At 37.0% G+C, this 18,158-nt stretch overlaps 1 protein-coding gene across 1 annotated transcript; it reads left to right on the top strand.

Moving 5' to 3' along the window:
* Window positions 1-626: 626 nt before the first annotated feature.
* Window positions 627-1,553, top strand: LOC123526737 (serine-aspartate repeat-containing protein F-like). The gene has a single exon (XM_045305986.2). It carries the CDS (start codon window positions 627-629, stop codon window positions 1,551-1,553), a length of 927 nt encoding a protein of 308 aa, XP_045161921.2.
* Window positions 1,554-18,158: the final 16,605 nt, after the last annotated feature.

Raw genomic sequence — 18,158 nt, 5'->3', positions numbered from 1 at the left:
CCAAATTTTTTTCCGGACTCTCACGGTGCATTTTATTTTATGCTCTCCTGTGAAATACTGAAATTTATCAGTGAAATAAAATTGATATTTTCACTGTTTCAAACAGTGAAAATATCACTTTTATTTTTCACTGGTACGGAACTACATTTGAATGCGAAATAATATGAATTATAAATGATAGGAATTTCCTTGCATTTTTTTCAGTAAACGTAAAGATGTATAAAAACAATAAAAGGCTCGTAAATATTTTCATTTTATCATGATTAAATGTAAAAGAAATCAGGAAACTTAATAGAACTATTTATAGCTTTTTCTACAAAGACATCCTGACGTCACGACATTATGACGCGATGCACGTGACGTTGCGCGGACAAACTGAATATAATTTGGTTAAAAACATTAAAAAATGCATAAAATAAATAGAAAATGTGTTTGTTTCAGTGTGAGATCGGAATATATATCACTCGTGAACACCATAATTTACATTTTCAATCGTGGCTGCGCCACTCGTGAAAATATTGCATTATAGTGTTCACTCGTCTTACACTAAAACAAACAAATATCCTCTACATCTTACGCAGCTACACGTGATGAAAAATAAAACCAAAATACGCACATATTGCAGAATGATTCAGAAGCAACACTCTGAGACAGTTTTCGCAGGCGAAGATTTTGTGACCAAACAACTCATGCTGCCACCAGAACAACCACTTGCTTATACATCCGTTCGAAAGTGGGTAGCAGATCCTTCGAAAGCAGAATTAATCCCGACATCAACAAAAACTCTTCTAGTAGTTTCGAATCTCAGAGCTGGAGAGGTTTTTCTGCCTCAAGCGACTGGAAGATTCCCAGAACAACATAAAAAAAACCAATACAATTACGGTGAAGTTCCAAGTGTCGACATTGCTGATCACCGCCATTTCGATGATGTTCTGGATACTGACAATACCAATTATTTCGCACTTGCTGATCAACAAAAATCCAGTGATGATCAAGATGTCGACACTTTGGACGCCCACAAAGCCGGCAATGATCCAGATGCCAATATTACCGACGTCGGAAATGCCGATAATGATCCGGATGCCGATTTTGCCGAGCTCCAAAATGCCATTGATGATCCAGTTGCCAATAAAACCGACCTTCAAAAAGCCAATGATGATCCAGATGTTGATACTGCAGACCTCCAAAATGCCAATGATGTTGATACTGCCCACCTACAAAATGCCAATGATGATCCAGATGCCGATACTGCCGACCTCCAGAATACCAATTTTGATCCTGATGCCGACATAGCCGACTCTCAAAATGCAAATGATGATCCGGATGCCGATACTGCCGACCTCCAAAATGCCAATGATGATTCAGATGTCGATACTGCCGACCTCCAAAATGCCAATGATGATACAGATGCCGATACTGCCGGCCTCCAAAATGCTAATGATAATCCGGATGCCAATACTGCCGACCTCCAAAATGCAAAATTAATGTTTATCCGGATGTCGATACTGGCAACATCGACAATGCTAATGATGCTCCAGATACTGATATTGTAGACTTCGACAATGCCGATGATGGTCCAGATGCTGGTACTGCCGACCTCCAAAATGCCAATGATGATCAAGATGGCAATACTGTCGATCTCTACAACGCCGATGATGATCCGGATGCCGATACTACCGACCCCCAAAATGCCAGTAGTGATCCGGATGACGAAATTGCCGACCTCCAAAATGCCGATGATGTTTCAGGTATCGATACTGCCGACCGAAAATGACAAAAGTGTGAAATAAAATGCTATTTCATTCTATTACATTTAGTTACCTTTTATTTCTAAAAGAAATAGCCTTCTAAAGTGGCCATATACGTACAAGAAAATGGAAGCATGAAAATGAATTCGATTTTTTTTATTTTGTGGTTCTAGATAATTATACACTGAACCACGAATCATTTTATCAAAAAGCTGGCATTGTTTTATGGCATTTCAGGCTTTAAGGATAACATGGTGTAATAGCCATATTTCATATCTTGTAACTGGATGGTAATATTTAAATGAAATTTGGTCACTTTAAAAACATTCAAAATTAAAAACATTTCACCGAGAGATTTTTCGAATTTTATCATTTTTGGGGGAGATAATCGGTATTGAAGTTAACATTGATGCCTATGGGAAATATATAATTTCTTTGATTATGAGAATCTGAGCTTGAGTTTTGAGAAAATTTTGCGGTAGAAAGCTGCATTATATGATTCTGATACAAATATCAAAAAGAAATCTAAAATTCCCCATAGGGAAAAGGAGAAAATTATTTTTCTGGTTTTCAGGGGAGATAACTCAAAATTATCAAGGGAGGTAATCTAAAGGAAATTTTTGAGAGCTTCTGTCACTATATAACTTGTCAATATGCACCTTATTTCTATCGTTTGACATTTTCAAAGCTTACAGCATCAAGCTGTATGTACGCTTTTGGTGAAATTGAGGCCTATTACGGGTAGTCATCCTTAAAACTGATTTCAGTCACTTTCAAGGTGCAACAAAATAATTATTGCGATTCGAAATATATACAATGTATTGCAATTCCGTAATATGAGCCTCACCATGAGAAAACCACATAGTGCATTTGCGACCAGAATGGATCCAGACCAAATTTTCACAGAAAGAAATCGCACGACACACCGTTTTCGGTAAATAAAATCTGGAAAGTAGATCCCTCGGAAGCACCGAGAACAAGGCAAACAGTGAAAAGTTGCATGGTTTCGGATATTCGGACATTTGGGCGTCTGTTTTTTAACGCTTGATCAAAACTAGTCCAAATAATAGGATGTACATTTCAGGACAGCGTGATAACTTTTAACTCTCACGCCACGTTCAAGCTTATTCTGCGTATTTCTGTAAGGAAATCCCCCAATGAAGTCTGTTGGGAACGCTTTGTTTCTGTCGACAGTCCGCTCTGTATTGAAAACGGTTTTAAGATTTAAGAGTCATATTTAAAATTATGAGTTATATTCAACCTATTTGACGTTTCTTTATGAATATTTATGTTTAAGTTACAATATTGGAGTCTGACAAGTATTTTATGACTTTTTTGGATTTTTGGTGTTTTTTTTCGGCATGAAGATCGCAAACCAGTATCGAGAAGGGGCAACATTTCAAAATGATATTATGAAAAAAATTATTCAGTTACCACCAATTTTCTTTTAATTTTTTAAAAGTAGACTTTATATTCTGCAAGTTTATTCAAATAAATTTCTTAATGTAGATTTGGAAATATTACCTGCTGAAGGAAATATTCAATATTTTGTAATTAAGATGCTTTTATTTACTTTGAAAACAACAACATACAAGTGTCATGCAACTATTTCTTGAATTGTATTTTCTTTTTGTTTTGAAGGGAAATAACCATGTCTTACGAGATTTGACTATCAGTTATATACTTTATGAATCATTTATTTGATTCCTTGATGTTATATGCCATGGCAGACACGCTATAGAATTCAGGATACGCTTGTACCTTAGTCATGCATGATTATAGTAGAAAATGTAAGTTAATGTAATTTAAAATAGGGGTACTGCAGCCCTGTGAAAACTTGTTATTTTATATAGAATATATAGTGCTGACTATTTAGTGTGTTATACATGTGTTATAACCTCAATATTGTAAGCCGCCGCCATTTTGAAAATTTTCAATCGGCCGATAATAAAAACAAGAGGGCCATGATGGCTCTATATCGCTCACCTGTTATCATTGCACTTGAGGACAAGAAGGTCCTCAGAAAAAATATCTAAGTCCAAAGGACAGGAACAACAAAGGAAAGAAATTTAACAAAAAAGAAAAACAAAATTCTTACAAGGTACAGATATGTCAAAATACACCTAAAAATTGGAGGTACCATCCATGTTGTACCACAGAAAAGTGGTCTCGGTTTTTCCCTACGGCCAATAATAAAAAAGTTTCTAAAAATAGGCTATTTATAGTAACGTAAAAGGGAAGTAATTCAAAAGAAAATTATTGTAAGTTAACAAAAGAAGGATCTGCCAAATAAATCTGTTGCCATAAATGAAATTTCAGATCAGTATCTTCATTAGTTACGGAGATATACCCATTTTAATTTGAAATAAAGGGAGGTAATTTGAAATAAAATCAGTCCATAGTTACCTACCCTGATTGGCTCGGTCCAACTAATGACAATAATGAAATTTCAAATAAGTCCTGTAAGTACTTACTGATATAAATCCATTTTGACTACAATCAGGGGAGGTAATCAGATATAAAATAACTCTGGAAACTACGATTGGATCTGATTTGTCATGGAATCCAAGATTTATTGTTGTTGAAGATATTTTGGAAGTTTGTATCAAATAAAACCATAAATGAAGTCTCAATATGGCTGCAAAAGCCAAAATAGCCAATTTTGGACATTTAAGGGGCCATAACTCTGGAACCCATGACGGAATCTGGCCAGTTTAAGAAAGGAACCAAGATCTTGTGGTGATACAAGTTGTGTGCAAGTTTGGTTAAAATTAAATCATAAATGAAGTTGCTATTGTGCAGACAAGGTCAAAATAGCTAATTTTGGCCCTTTCAGGGGCCATAACTCTGGAACCCATTAGGGGATCTGGATTGCGCGAAACATGCACCTGATATATTTACGAATTTCGGACGCGTAAATTTCGAATAAAAATTTAAAGACGACTTTTTTCTTAGAGCAATTTACTTTATTTAGACATAGATAAAAGAACTTACGAAACACTCGTTTACAAAATTGTTCTTTAAACTGTGCTTTTTATTCTGTTTTGTAGTTTAAAAATAGAACTGAAATAAATGAACTTGAACTTTAATATTTGTTTTTGTTCTGGTAGTTTATAATGCATGTACAATGAACATTCTTTTCCCATCTTCTAGGCACCAATTTTGGCTCCTCTATCCAACGTTTGCAAAATGACGAAAGTGTTGGCGACAGCTAAAGATATCCAGAACCTGTTCTTGGACTGTTTGAAATAAAGGGAACAGCAGCCAAGTGCAGTGATTCAGATAACATTGTGGCCTTGAGGTGCTAAACCTATTCTTAAGTTTTACCTCTAAAATCTGATTCTAAAAGTACAGGTCCATACTTCTGGACAAGACTGTTAAGGGTTGCATTGGGGTACGGACCTCTTTTTTTTCTCGAGATTTCGGGTTAAATTAAGCTAAGATTTTGTTGAAAATGAAATATCACACAACCCTTAATCAAATCAATATTCACCTACAAATTGGGTCTATTTAGATTTACATATACCAGAGTTTACCCGATTGTTAACATTTTCTTCTGAAGTCTAAATGACTGAGGGACACTGTTCCATGCATATTAATTTTATAAAAGAAACTGTTAAGGTAGTTCTGCACGTTTGATAAACCGGAAGTGATGACGTAACGTCATTTATCCGGAAAACGTAGAATAATGCCTGGATTCGGCGTACAGAAACGAAAATCACTTTATGAGTTAAGGGCAACCTGAGAGTAAATGTATTAAAATAGCGCTGTTACTATCTTTCTAAAGTTAAAATATGATATTAAAAAATCTTACACATGTTCCTAGTGTGACCCTGACTACCAAGCTTTTTCAATTTATACAGATTCGTCAAAAACATGGCTGCCAGAGAGTGCGGTCAATTTTCCCTATTTGTATATAGTAGAAATTTAAAAAAATATTCTTGTGTGAAACTGCTAGCCAGATTTTAGAACAATTTTACTTAAATAGTCCTTGTATGACTCGGTACCAAGATTGTTCAAATTAGTTTGATTCGTCAAAAACATGGCTGCCAGAGGGCGTGGTCACTTTTCCCTCTAGTGGAAACTTTAAAAAACTTATGTAAAACTGCTAACCAGATTTTAAAATATTATTACACAAATGGTGCTTGTGTGACCTTCTACAAAAATGTTCAATTTTTTCTGATTTGTCAAAAAGCATGGCTGCCAGAGAACATGGTCACTTTTCATAAAACAATATCTCCTCCAAAATCACAGAATAGATTCTGATGATTAAGATTAATTTTGATGCATTTTCGCTATATCTCAATTATTACTGAATGCATTTGATTCAAACTTAAAAAGATGTTCCACCTTATCACCCACATCATGTGACACAAGGTGCACAACTCGACACCAATTTTTATACGCCCCAAGGGACGTGTTATGTTAAACCCCTTTAAGGATTTCAAAGAAACTTGACACAAATGTTCACCACACCGAGATGATGTGCAGAACGCCTGTTTTGGATGTCTCGCCTCAAGGTCAAGGACACAGGGGTCAAAGGTCATATCAGTTAAGTTTCGTGTACGCTCTGTAACTCTTGAACTGCTTGAAGGATTTCAAAGAAAATTGGCACAAATGTTAACCACACTGAGATGACAAGCAGAGCGCATGTTTCGGATGACTCGCTTCAAGGTCAAGGTCACACTTAGGGGTGAAATGTCATATATGACGGCTTTGTGCATATTGCTGCAGTGCTCTTGTTTTTATTTGGCAGATCCCTCTTTTGTTCACGTACAATAATTATGTCTCTCACCACACAGTGGTGTGGAAGACATATTGATTTACTCCTGTGTTGGTGTCTGTCTATCACAAAGCTTGTCCGCACTCTTAAGTCGAACATTTCTCATCCGATCTTCACCAAACTTGAAAAAATTGTGTTTGCCAATAAGTGCTCGGCCAAGTTCGATAACCAGCCAAATCGGCCCAGGCAGTTTGGAATTATGGCCGGACAATAACTGACAAATTTAGATAAATTTTGGTACACATGTGTAACATAAAATACAGGTTAAGTTAGATTTAAATTGCACATTCTTGTGACCATGTCTTATGGTTGCCATTCTTCTGTGACAGGACCGTATTGTGGGGGTATTTGTCACTCCTGTGACAGTTATAGTTTCTACCGTAATTACCCAAATTATTGCCCTATGTTCAAAAATGTGTGTGAATGTATATAATATAAGCTAACTTAGAAGAAACTGTACTAATACAAACACACTTGAAGCCTTGTACACATATAATTAAGAAAACAAATTTAAACATCTTGTCTGAAACTTCAAGGCCTAGGCCTTTGATACTTGGTATGTAGCATTGCCCAGTGGTTCTCTAACAAGATTGTTCAAATTATGCCCCTGGGATGAAAAGAGGCCCCATCCTGGGGGTGGGGGTCACTTATTATATGAGTTATATAGGAACAAGTTACTGCAAAAATGTTCTGATCATATTTCCTATACTGATTAATCGTGATGACCCCAAGTAATAAGGGGTAACTTGACTTAAATTGTTTTTTGTACTTTTAGCATGTGTATATGTTGAGTTCTGCTCAACCCGGGGCTAGAGGGCGTGGACGGTAGCATGCATTTCCACTACCGTCCATGAACAGGCTCAATCAAACCGGGCCTGCAACATTTTCGTTTTTGTTGTGCTGAGCGACCTGTGGAGTTTCCACTTTTTCTATTTTTGACCTACTGTCTTCTTTTTAAGATACAGCCTTAAAATTTGGATGACATAATTATACAGTTTTGCTCATCAATCTTTAAACTGACCTTCAGTGAACATGAATGTGACCTTTTGACCTACTTTCATAATGTTGTAGGATCAGTTTGACATTTGAAACATGTAGCTGATATTATTCAGGTGAATGATCAAGGCTCATCATGACCCCCTTGTTATTATTTACTATAGTTTGTGCTTTTAATGTGCACTTTCTTCGTTAAATGTATGTATTTGAAATGAAATGAAATGAAATGAAGTCATATGATAAATAAAATTGGTGAAAATCCAGCAAATATACCCCTATTACAATTTAACAGATTTTCTGTAATTGGGGGTAGGCATATGAAATTGCTATATTTCGGTAACTGGTTGTGAATATTTCCCAATTTTTCACATTCAATCCTGTATTTGTACATGTATTAAAATAATTATTATAAAACTGTTACATTACAGAGGATCTGGAAACTAGTCCATTAGAATCAAAGTATAAGATTCATACTTAAATATGTATACACGGTAAAAAAAGTCCTGCACACACAGATGGTTTTTTGTTTTTGTTTTATGCAGGACTTTTTTTACCGAGTATATATGAGTATATTTAATTGTTAGTTTGTTGATTTTTTTCAGATTCATTTATTTTATTAAATCATTGATAATGCAACTGTGTTAGCAACAAAGATTGGCTCTTGTCAGTGTTATCACTGGTTTCATTTCCTATGCTAAAGAGAAAAAACTCTAACAGTTACTGTAACCATTATTGTTTACGCCTCTCAGAAGTGAAAAAAATTCTAAGTCCAACTTTACGCCTCTTACTAAGAAACAAAAATTCTAAGTTCAACTTTACGTCTAACAGGAACAGGTTACGCCTGGTATTTCTTATGATTACGCCTGGTTTTCCTGAGATTTACGCCAGTTAGTAAAATGGAATTACGTGTCCTGCTCCTTTACGCCTGGTTCTTGTCACGTAACAACCCATTATGCCTGGTTTACGCCTCATCACTTCGTACGGGTAGCTTTAGGTATTGTTTAATCGACCCTCGGATATGGTGCTTGCTTTTTAGTTTTGTCTTTTGGCAGTTACTTTGATATGCAGGCTCAATATCCTAAGATTCCCTTTCTAAACCCCTGTTTGTTTAGTTCCGCTTTGTTTTCTCGTTTTGGGCTAACCCATTATTTTAACTGAGGATCATACGTCGCTTTTCATGGAATTACATACAAGTGTACCATTGACGGTTCCATTTGCACCGCCGTATGAACACATCTGCGGATGTCTAAATTATTTCTGTACTTTTAGCATGTAACGTTTTGTGTAAATGTTGAGTTCTTCTCAACCCGGGGCTAGAGGGCGTGGACGGTAGCATGCATTTCCACTACCGTCCATGAACAGGGTCAATCAAACCGAGCCGTTCCATTACTCCCGCTTTCATAGCTTTGAGTATTGTATAATCACCCCTCGGATACGGGGCTTGCTTTTTAATGTTGTCTTTTGGCAGTTCCTGTGATATGTAGGCTCCATAACGGGTAGCTTTAGGTATTGTATAATCGACCCTCGGATATGGTGCTTGCTTTTTAGTTTTGTCTTTTGGCAGTTACTTTGATATGCAGGCTCAATTACCTAAGATCCCTTTTCTAAATTCCAGCTTGTTTAGTTCTGCTCATTGTTTTCTCGTTCAGAGCAAACCCATTATTTTAACTGGGGATCATACGCCACTTTTCATGGAATTACATACAAGTGTACCATTGAAGGTTCGATGTGCACCGTCGTATGAACACATCTGCGACTGATTATTTTTGTACTTTTAGCATGTGTAAATGTTGAGTTCATGATATATGTACTGACTTGAAACGCACCCAGTTGTGGTATTCAATATGTTGGCCAAACAGGACGGTGCCCCACTGTGTTCCTTTGTTTGTTCATTTTGTCCTTGTGTGTTGACTTTGTGTGCGCGCGTGTGTGTATGCTTATTGTTCGTCTTGTCCTTATGTGTTGGCTTTGATTGTGTGTGTGTGTGTGTTGTTCGTTTTGTCCTGATGTGTAAGCTTTGAGTGTGTGTGTGTGTGGTGCACGCGTTTGCGTGCTGGGGGGTTCGTTTTGAGGAGGCTGCGCTTTTGGTGCGTGGCATTCCCTGTTTGATATTTTTCTTTGTTTTAATAAATGACAAATTAACTGACCTATTTCAAAAGACCTTTGCCAGAGAGAATGCTACATTTATTGCTTGCAATTTTGATAAAGCTTTTTTTACTAACAATATTATTAAACATTATACAATGTGGACCTGTGACGAAGTTTGTAAAGCCCTTTCCTTTTTATTGAACAACATTTACATCAGGTTTGGGAATGCAGTTTTTAGACAAGTTGTTGGTATTCCCATGGGAACAAATTGTGCACCCCTTGTCGCAGATTTGTTTTTATATTGTTATGAAAGAGACTTTATGTTGAGCCTCTCTCCAGATACGCAGGCAGATATTATAACGGCATTTAATAATACATCACGCTATCTAGATGATATTCTTAATATGGATAATCCGTTTTTTTAGTCAATTGGTGGTAACTATTTCAGTTAATTAAAACTAACAATTCGGATACTGATGCTTCATTTTTAGATTTACATCTCTCTATTTATGACAATTTTATACATACCAAAATTTATGACAAGAGGGATGATTTTAATTTTAGTATTGTAAATTTTCCCCATTTGGATGGGGATGTACCTCAGGCTACATCTTATGGAGTATATATTTCTCAATTAATTCGGTTTGCCAGAGCGTGTAGTCATGTCAAGCATTTCAATGAACGTAATCAATATATTACAGGTAAACTTCTTCAGCAAGGCTACCGTTATTACAAATTGCGTAAATATTTTGCTAAATTTTATTATCGTAATTCTGATTTAGTCTTAAAATTCAATAGTAATTTAAAGACACTTCTGCGAGAAGGTATTTCTAAACCCGTTTATTATGGGGATGTGGTTTACAAACTTCGTAAGATCTTGGGTCACGGTAATTTTCCAAATGTATTTGGAAAGATTATCAAACATTTTATTAAAAGAGGTTACGACCCAACTGTTTTGAGACATACCGCATGTTTAGTGTTCAACCCGTTTACAGTTGGACACTACGCTTCCCTCTTTGATTGCGTCTGACGGAAGAGGGGGAGGACTCTATGATAAGCAGTTTTTAAATCCTACCAGGACTGAACTGTTTTGATATCTGTCCTCTGGCCTGTTTCGTCGGGCCCTTAAGGGTGTTTCTCTTGTTGCTCTGTCTTCTGAAAAGGCACCGAGTACATACGTTTTTGGTTCTTAAGGTTTGTTTTTTTATATATTTATACACGAGCATTTTTGTGTTTTACATGCCATGCCATCTATATTGGTCATAGATCTACATGGGTTTTCTACCTGAACCACAAGGACGCTAGATCTATATATTTTTGCCTGATATTCAGGCACAAACTGCGCCATGTAGATTCTAGATCTACATACAAGACAATTCGTTGATTAGATCTACACCATTTCTCATTATGCATGTTTCAAATATCACCTGTATTCTATGCATTAAATAAATCATTCCTTCCCACTGAATGTTTTATTCTCAATATCTATCCCTTCCAAAAATAATTTCCAAAAACACTAGATCTACTGGTTTGAAAAAACACTACACTTTTCTATCGCGTCCGATTTGAAAGTGACATCACAAATGACATAACATTGAATGACGTCATAGTAGAATTGAAAAAGTGGAAACTCCACAGGTCACTCAACACAACAAAAAAAAACAAAGAAAAATATCAAACAGGGAATGCCAAGCACCAAAAACGTAGCCTCCTCAAAACGAAACCCCCAGCACGCAGACGCGTCACATACACACACACACACACACACCCAAAGCCAACACAAAGGACAAAACGAACAACACACACGCACACAAAGCCAACACATAAGACGAAACGAACAAACAAAGGAACACAGTGGGGCACCGCCTTGGAACGGTCAGTGGCAAAAACACCACTGGGGAGCTTAAACCGGTTTATGGTGCACCTAACCTCACTCTTACCCCCACCATGTTCCAAAAAAAAACAAAGAAAAATTTCAAACAGGGAATGCCACGCACCAAAAACGCAGCCTCCCCAAAACGAAACCCCCAGCACGCAGACGCGTGCACCACACACACGCACACCCAAAGCCAACACATAAGGACAAAACGAACAACACACACGCACACAAAGCCAACACATAAGACGAAACGAACAAACAAAGGAACACAGTGGGGCACCGCCTTGGAACGGTCAGTGGCAAAAACACCACTGGGGAGCTTAAACCGGTTTATGGTGCACCTAACCTCACTCTTACCCCCACCATGTTCCAAAGACATGGGACAGTGTAAATAAAAGTAATCCCCTCCAGGTGAATCTCTTACACACGTAATGGAAACAAAAAGGCATGTCATGTAAAACACAAAAATGCTCGTGTATAAATATATAAAAAACAAACCTTAAGAACCAAAAACGTATGTACTCAATGCCTTTTCAGAAGACAGAGCAATAAGAGAAACACCCTTAAGGGCCCGACGAAACAGGCCAGAAGACAAATATCAAAACAGTTCAGTCCTGGTAGGATTTAAAAACTGCTTACCATAGAGTCCTCCCCCTCTTCCGTCAGACGCAATCAAAGAGGGAAGCGTAGTGTCCAACTGTAAACGGGTTGAACACTAAACATGCGGTATGTCTCAAAACAGTTGGGTCGTAACCTCTTTTAATAAAACGTTTGATAATCTTTCCAAATACATTTGGAAAATTACCGTGACCCAACATCTTACGAAGTTTGTAAACCACATCTCCATAAAAAACGGGTTTAGAAATACCTTCTCGCAGAAGTGTCTTTAAATTACTATTGAATTTTAAAACTAAATCAGAATTACGATAATAAAATTTAGCAAAATATTTACGCAATTTGTAATAACGGTAGCCTTGCTGAAGAAGTTTACCTGTAATATATTGATTACGTTCACTGAAATGTTTGACATGACTACACGCTCTGGCAAACCGAATTAATTGAGAAATATATACCCCATAAGATGTAGCCTGAGGTAGATCCCCATCCAAATGGGGAAAATTTACAATCCTAAAATTAAAATCATCCCTCTTGTCATAAATTTTGGTATGTATAAAATTGTCATAAATAGAGAGATGTAAATCTAAAAATGAAGCATCAGTATTCGAATTGTTAGTTTTAATTAACTGAAGCTCCCTAGGATAAATAGTACCCACCAATTGACCAAAAAACGGATTATCCATATTAAGAATATCATCTAGATAGCGTGATGTATTATTAAATGCCGTTATAATATCTGCCTGCGTATCTGGAGAGGCTCAACATAAAGTCTCTTTCATAACAATATAAAAACAAATCTGCGACAAGGGGTGCACAATTTGTTCCCATGGGAATACCAACAACTTGTCTAAAAACTGCATTCCCAAACCTGATGTAAATGTTGTTCAATAAAAAGGAAAGGGCTTTACAAACTTCGTCACAGGTCCACATTGTATAATGTTTAATAATATTGTTAGTAAAAAAAGCTTTATCAAAATTGCAAGCAATAAATGTAGCATTCTCTCTGGCAAAAGTCTTTTGAATTAGGGCAGTTAATTTGTCATTTATTAAGTTATGTGGTAAAGTGGTATACAAAGTAGAAAAATCGTATGTACTGACTGTAGATACCTTGTAATTATTAATTTTCAACTTATCCAGGATTTCACCAGAATATTTAATCGACCAAAATAAGTGTTTACCAGAGTTTTCGTATACTTTATCGCAGTATCTTTCCACGTGGGCTTTCACAGCAGTTAGACATGATGTTAATAATTTTGAAATATTTGTAGTTGTACAAGAGCTTGAATTAGCGATGAAGCGAGCTTTATATGGCTGTTTATGCAATTTAGGAATCCAATACATGGTCGGTAGTTTAATTTGTTGATCGTCTATACGAACTTTTAAATTAGAAACTTCAGTGATGTGATCAGTAATCAACTTATTTTCAACAGAAGGACTCAATGTATAAGTGTTAGTGCTATTTAGTTCGTTTTGTAAAACATTAATATAATGTAGGCGTCAAATGAGGCTTGGAACGGTCAAATGGCCCCAAAACGAAAATGTTGCAGGCTCGGTTTGATTGAGCCTGTTCATGGACGGTAGTTAAAATGCATGCTTCCGTCCACGTCCTCTAGCCCCGGGTTGAGCAGAACTTAACATTTACACATGCTAAAAGTACAAAAAAAAAACAATTTAGAGACATCCGCAGATGTGTTCATACGGCGGTGCACATGGAACCTTCAATGCTACACTAGCGTGTAATTCCAAGACATTCCAGAACTTGTCTCATAGAATCGTCCATCCAATACGTAACTGTTTGTTTTTTGGTTTTTTTTTCGTAAATTGCGGTTCAGGTTATATAGATCTAAATCTACATCATTTAAAAGATCTCAAAAGGTTTTGAGTTTTCAACAGAATTTATAGATCTATATTTAAAGGTTCGTTTTGAGGAGGCTGCGCTTTTGGTGCGTGGCACTCCCTGTTTGATATTTTTCTTTGTTTTAATAGATCTAGGTTTATTGTATTTTCTTCTTGTGGAAAATCACAATTTAGAAAACAGAATGTTTTAACGGATCTGAAATTTTGATTTAAGATAAATCTAGATCTATCGAAACTAACTTAGTAAGTTGATATAAACTTGCTTTAAATGCTTTCACCTAGTTTTTATAATCAAAATTAAGGGCGTAATCAGGGGATGCGACGGGTGCGGCGATCGCACCCCTCTTTTTCGGCAAAGCTTGCATTTTTCATCACCCCAAAATACCCATGAATGTTCATTCTTTGATTTTGTTTCGACTCGCTACGCTCGCCAACTTACATATGTTTACTAGTCTTTGCTAAACTACAATAAAAACACAAACACCGTATGCAAGGCTAGACGAAAGTTTAATTGATAAATGTTGCAGCCGGAAGTTAAAGCTATTAAATCAATTACCATGAATGGCACAGTATAATAAAACAATACACATATCATTATTATCTTACACAGGCAAAAGTCTCTTCAATTTCAGTCGCAAAGTAATACGAATCAAATGCTGCAAAAATCATGCTTAATTTAAAAAACAAAGACAAATATCAAACAGGGAATGCCACGTACCAAAAACGCAGCCTCCCAAAAATGAAACCTACAGCACGCAGACGTGCGCACCACAAACACACATACATATACACGCGCACACACACAAAGTTAAGGACAAAACGAACAAACAAAGGAACACAGTGGGGCACCGCCTTGGAACGGTCAGTGGCAAAAACACCACTGGGGAGCTTAAACCGGTTTATGGTGCGCACCCAACCTCACTCTTACGCCCACCATGTTCCAAAGACACGGGACAGTGTAAATAAAAGTAATCCTCTCCAGGAGAAACACCCTTAAGGGCCCGACGAAACAGGCCAGAAGACAGATATCAAAACAGTTCAGTCCTTGTAGGATTTAAAAACTGCTAATCATAGAGTCCTCCCCCTCTTCCGTCAGACACAATCAAAGAGGGAAGCGTAGTGTCCAACTGTAAACGGGTTAACACTAAACATGAGGTATGCCTTGCTAATCTGTATATCCATATGATAGCATACCTCCAAGTAAAATGAAATAAACACCTTTTAATCAATTTTGCGCAAAAAAAAAAAAATCCCGCTTAAATTTGACTCGCATTGCAACCCGGCTCGCCGAGGAAAAAAACCCCAGCTTACTGGAAACCTTTCTCCGTTTGTCAGTGCCAGTTTGCTAATGTTGGACCTCATTTTATTTGCGCGGACATATGCTACCATGTATAAATCATGTAAAAACTCACATCAAATATACATGCCCAAATTATTATCCCCCGCCGATGAAATCGGGAGGGTGGTATTGAAATGGCGTTGTTCGTCCGCCAGTCCGTCTGTCCGCAGCCATTTTTCAGTAACTACTGGTAGAATTTCATGAAACTTGAAATAAACATGAATCAACATACTGCGATGATGCCCGTCAAGTTTTTTTTTTTTGATTGGTCAATTTCCCTTAGAGTTATTGCCCTTGATTTAATGAAAAATACAAGTCTGCAGCCATTTCTAAGTAACAGGTTTGTAGAATTTCATGAAACTTGAAATTAATATGAAGCAACATACTGTGATGATGCCCGTCATTTTCTTTTTTTTTTTGGTCAATTTTCCATAGAGTTATTGCCCTTTAATTGTTTAAAAATCCAGATTTGTACATAACAAACCAACCAATTGGAAGAATTTCATTAAACTTCTTTCTTTCTTTTCCATGAACATTTATTATAAACATGTGAAGTTGTGTACCCACACCTGGTCGCAACTTGCTTTGGTCACACGCCCTCCCACTTCCCCCCCCCCCCCTATTTTTTTTCATTTCTTTTTTTTTCAAACCTTCTATGAATATTTATCAACATGCAAAGTTGTACCATTCTCTCACCTCACTCCTCCACCCAGTCATGCTCACCACCCCAATCATGCATTCCCCCGCTCGCCCCCCGCCCCATTTTTTTTGTCATTTTTATTTTTCCATCAATATTTATAATCAACATGTAAAGTTTTGTAGCCCCCCCCCCCCCCCCCCACACCCACCCACACACACAAAAAAAGCATTCATTTTCTGTTAATTTGATTTTGACTTGGGAAATTATTTTCTTCTTTGTATCATTCTTAACTTTTTGCCAGATGTATTTTTTTGCCGTTCCTCACCACAGACATTTTCGGCGGGAGATACCAATTCATCGAATTTCCTTGTTAAAGTTAAGATGAACTTTTCCAACATGTTCATTGTCAACAAATTTGGTGTAGAACATATGCATAACACGAAAAATAATAAATGTTAGATATTGGTAACATTACAAGGAGAATATACAATTTATGCATTATTTAAAAAAAATGTAGCAAAATTTTACAAGCTTCTGCACATTATCTGGTTATTCATAAGGATATAAGTCAACAAGTTTGTACCATTGATCACTTTCAGTGTCCTACAATCTTATGAATTTATGTAAGAGAAAAAACTAATTATCGCTGAATAAAAATGCAGGCGGATCCTTTTTAAAAACAAAATGATTTATACGAAGTTCTCTGTGTGAAATCGTCTGGTAGAATGACCACTTACATATTATATTCTACACATTGTCATAATGTCTCGATTCAATAAACACGACTGACCAATTTCATCCTGTTGAATACGTAACGCGATAGACAATAATTTCACGCTATCGAAACGCGTGAAATTTTTAGTCTTTCCTAAACTACAATAAAAACACAAACACCGTATGCAAGGCCAGACGAACGCTTAGAATACCAAAAAGTACGGGCTTGCTCGTTTTATTAAAAGAGGTTACGACCCAACTGTTTTGAGACATACCGCATGTTTAGTGTTCAACCCGTTTACAGTTGGACACTACGCTTCCCTCTTTGATTGTGTCTGACGGAAGAGGGGGAGGACTCTGTGATAAGCAGTTTTTAAATCCTACCAGGACTGAACTGTTTTGATAACTGTCTTCTGGCCTGTTTCGTCGGGCCCTTAAGGGTGTTTCTCTTGTTGCTCTGTCTTCTGAAAAGGCATTGAGTACATACGTTTTTGGTTCTAAAGGTTTGCTTTTTATATTTTTATACACGAGCATTTTTGTGTTTTACATGCCATGCCTTTTTGTTTCCATTACGTGTGTTAAGAGATTCACCTGGAGGGGATTACTTTTATTTACACTGTATCGTGTCTTTGAAACATGGTGGGCGTAAGAGTGAGGTTGGGTGCGCACCATAAACCGGTTTAAGCTCCCCAGTGGTGTTTTTGCCACTGACCGTTCCAAGGCGGTTCCCCACTGTGTTCCTTTGTTTGTTCGTTTTGTCCTCTTGTGTAGGCTTTGTGTGTGTGCGCGTGTATGAGTGTGTGTTCCTTTGTTTGTTTTGTCCTCGTGTGTTGGCTTTGTGTGTATGTGTGTGTGTGTTTGTGGTGTGCGCGTCTGCGTGCTGTGGGTTTCGTTTTGGGGAGGTTGCGTTTTTGGTACGTGGCATTCCCTGTTTGATATTTGTCTTTGTTTTTTGTAAGAACTCCGGGTCTGAAATTCAAAAACATCTTTAATGAAACTTGCTAGTGTTCTCGAAGGAAACAGGCAAGGCCAGAAAGGTGCTGAATGCCAACAATTTAAGTGCCACTACATTTGACCTGCTTTATTTTACTGATGCACCCACAAACTCGACCGAATTTTGGTGGTGAGTACCAAAACGCGTTGCTACCATTTTGAGGTGTAACGCATTTGCTCTGATTAATTCTATATATTATTATATTTTCACACATTCCACCGTTGCTTGACCACTGTGAAAAATGCAAATCCAAATGCTCTGTCAATCATCGGTCACCGCTCAGATTTGGTTAAACTTCTGTATGCAGGTCGATCTGCAGAGCTAAGACATTTCTTAACGTGAGAACTTTTGATAGTTGGGAAATAGGACCGAATTAAACCGAAAATGGACAAATGTCTATGTATTTTGCTCCAAATTACATAAGTCAGATATTTTAAAATCATTGTTTGGATGTTGCTGAAAAGAATGTCTTATTACTGCATAATGTACGTGATTTATTGGC

This window comes from Mercenaria mercenaria, chromosome 14 (assembly GCF_021730395.1).
Source record: "Mercenaria mercenaria strain notata chromosome 14, MADL_Memer_1, whole genome shotgun sequence".
NCBI lineage: Eukaryota > Metazoa > Mollusca > Bivalvia > Venerida > Veneridae > Mercenaria > Mercenaria mercenaria.
Note: the sequence above shows the minus strand (reverse complement) of the source record. Positions and strands in the feature narration are given on the sequence as shown.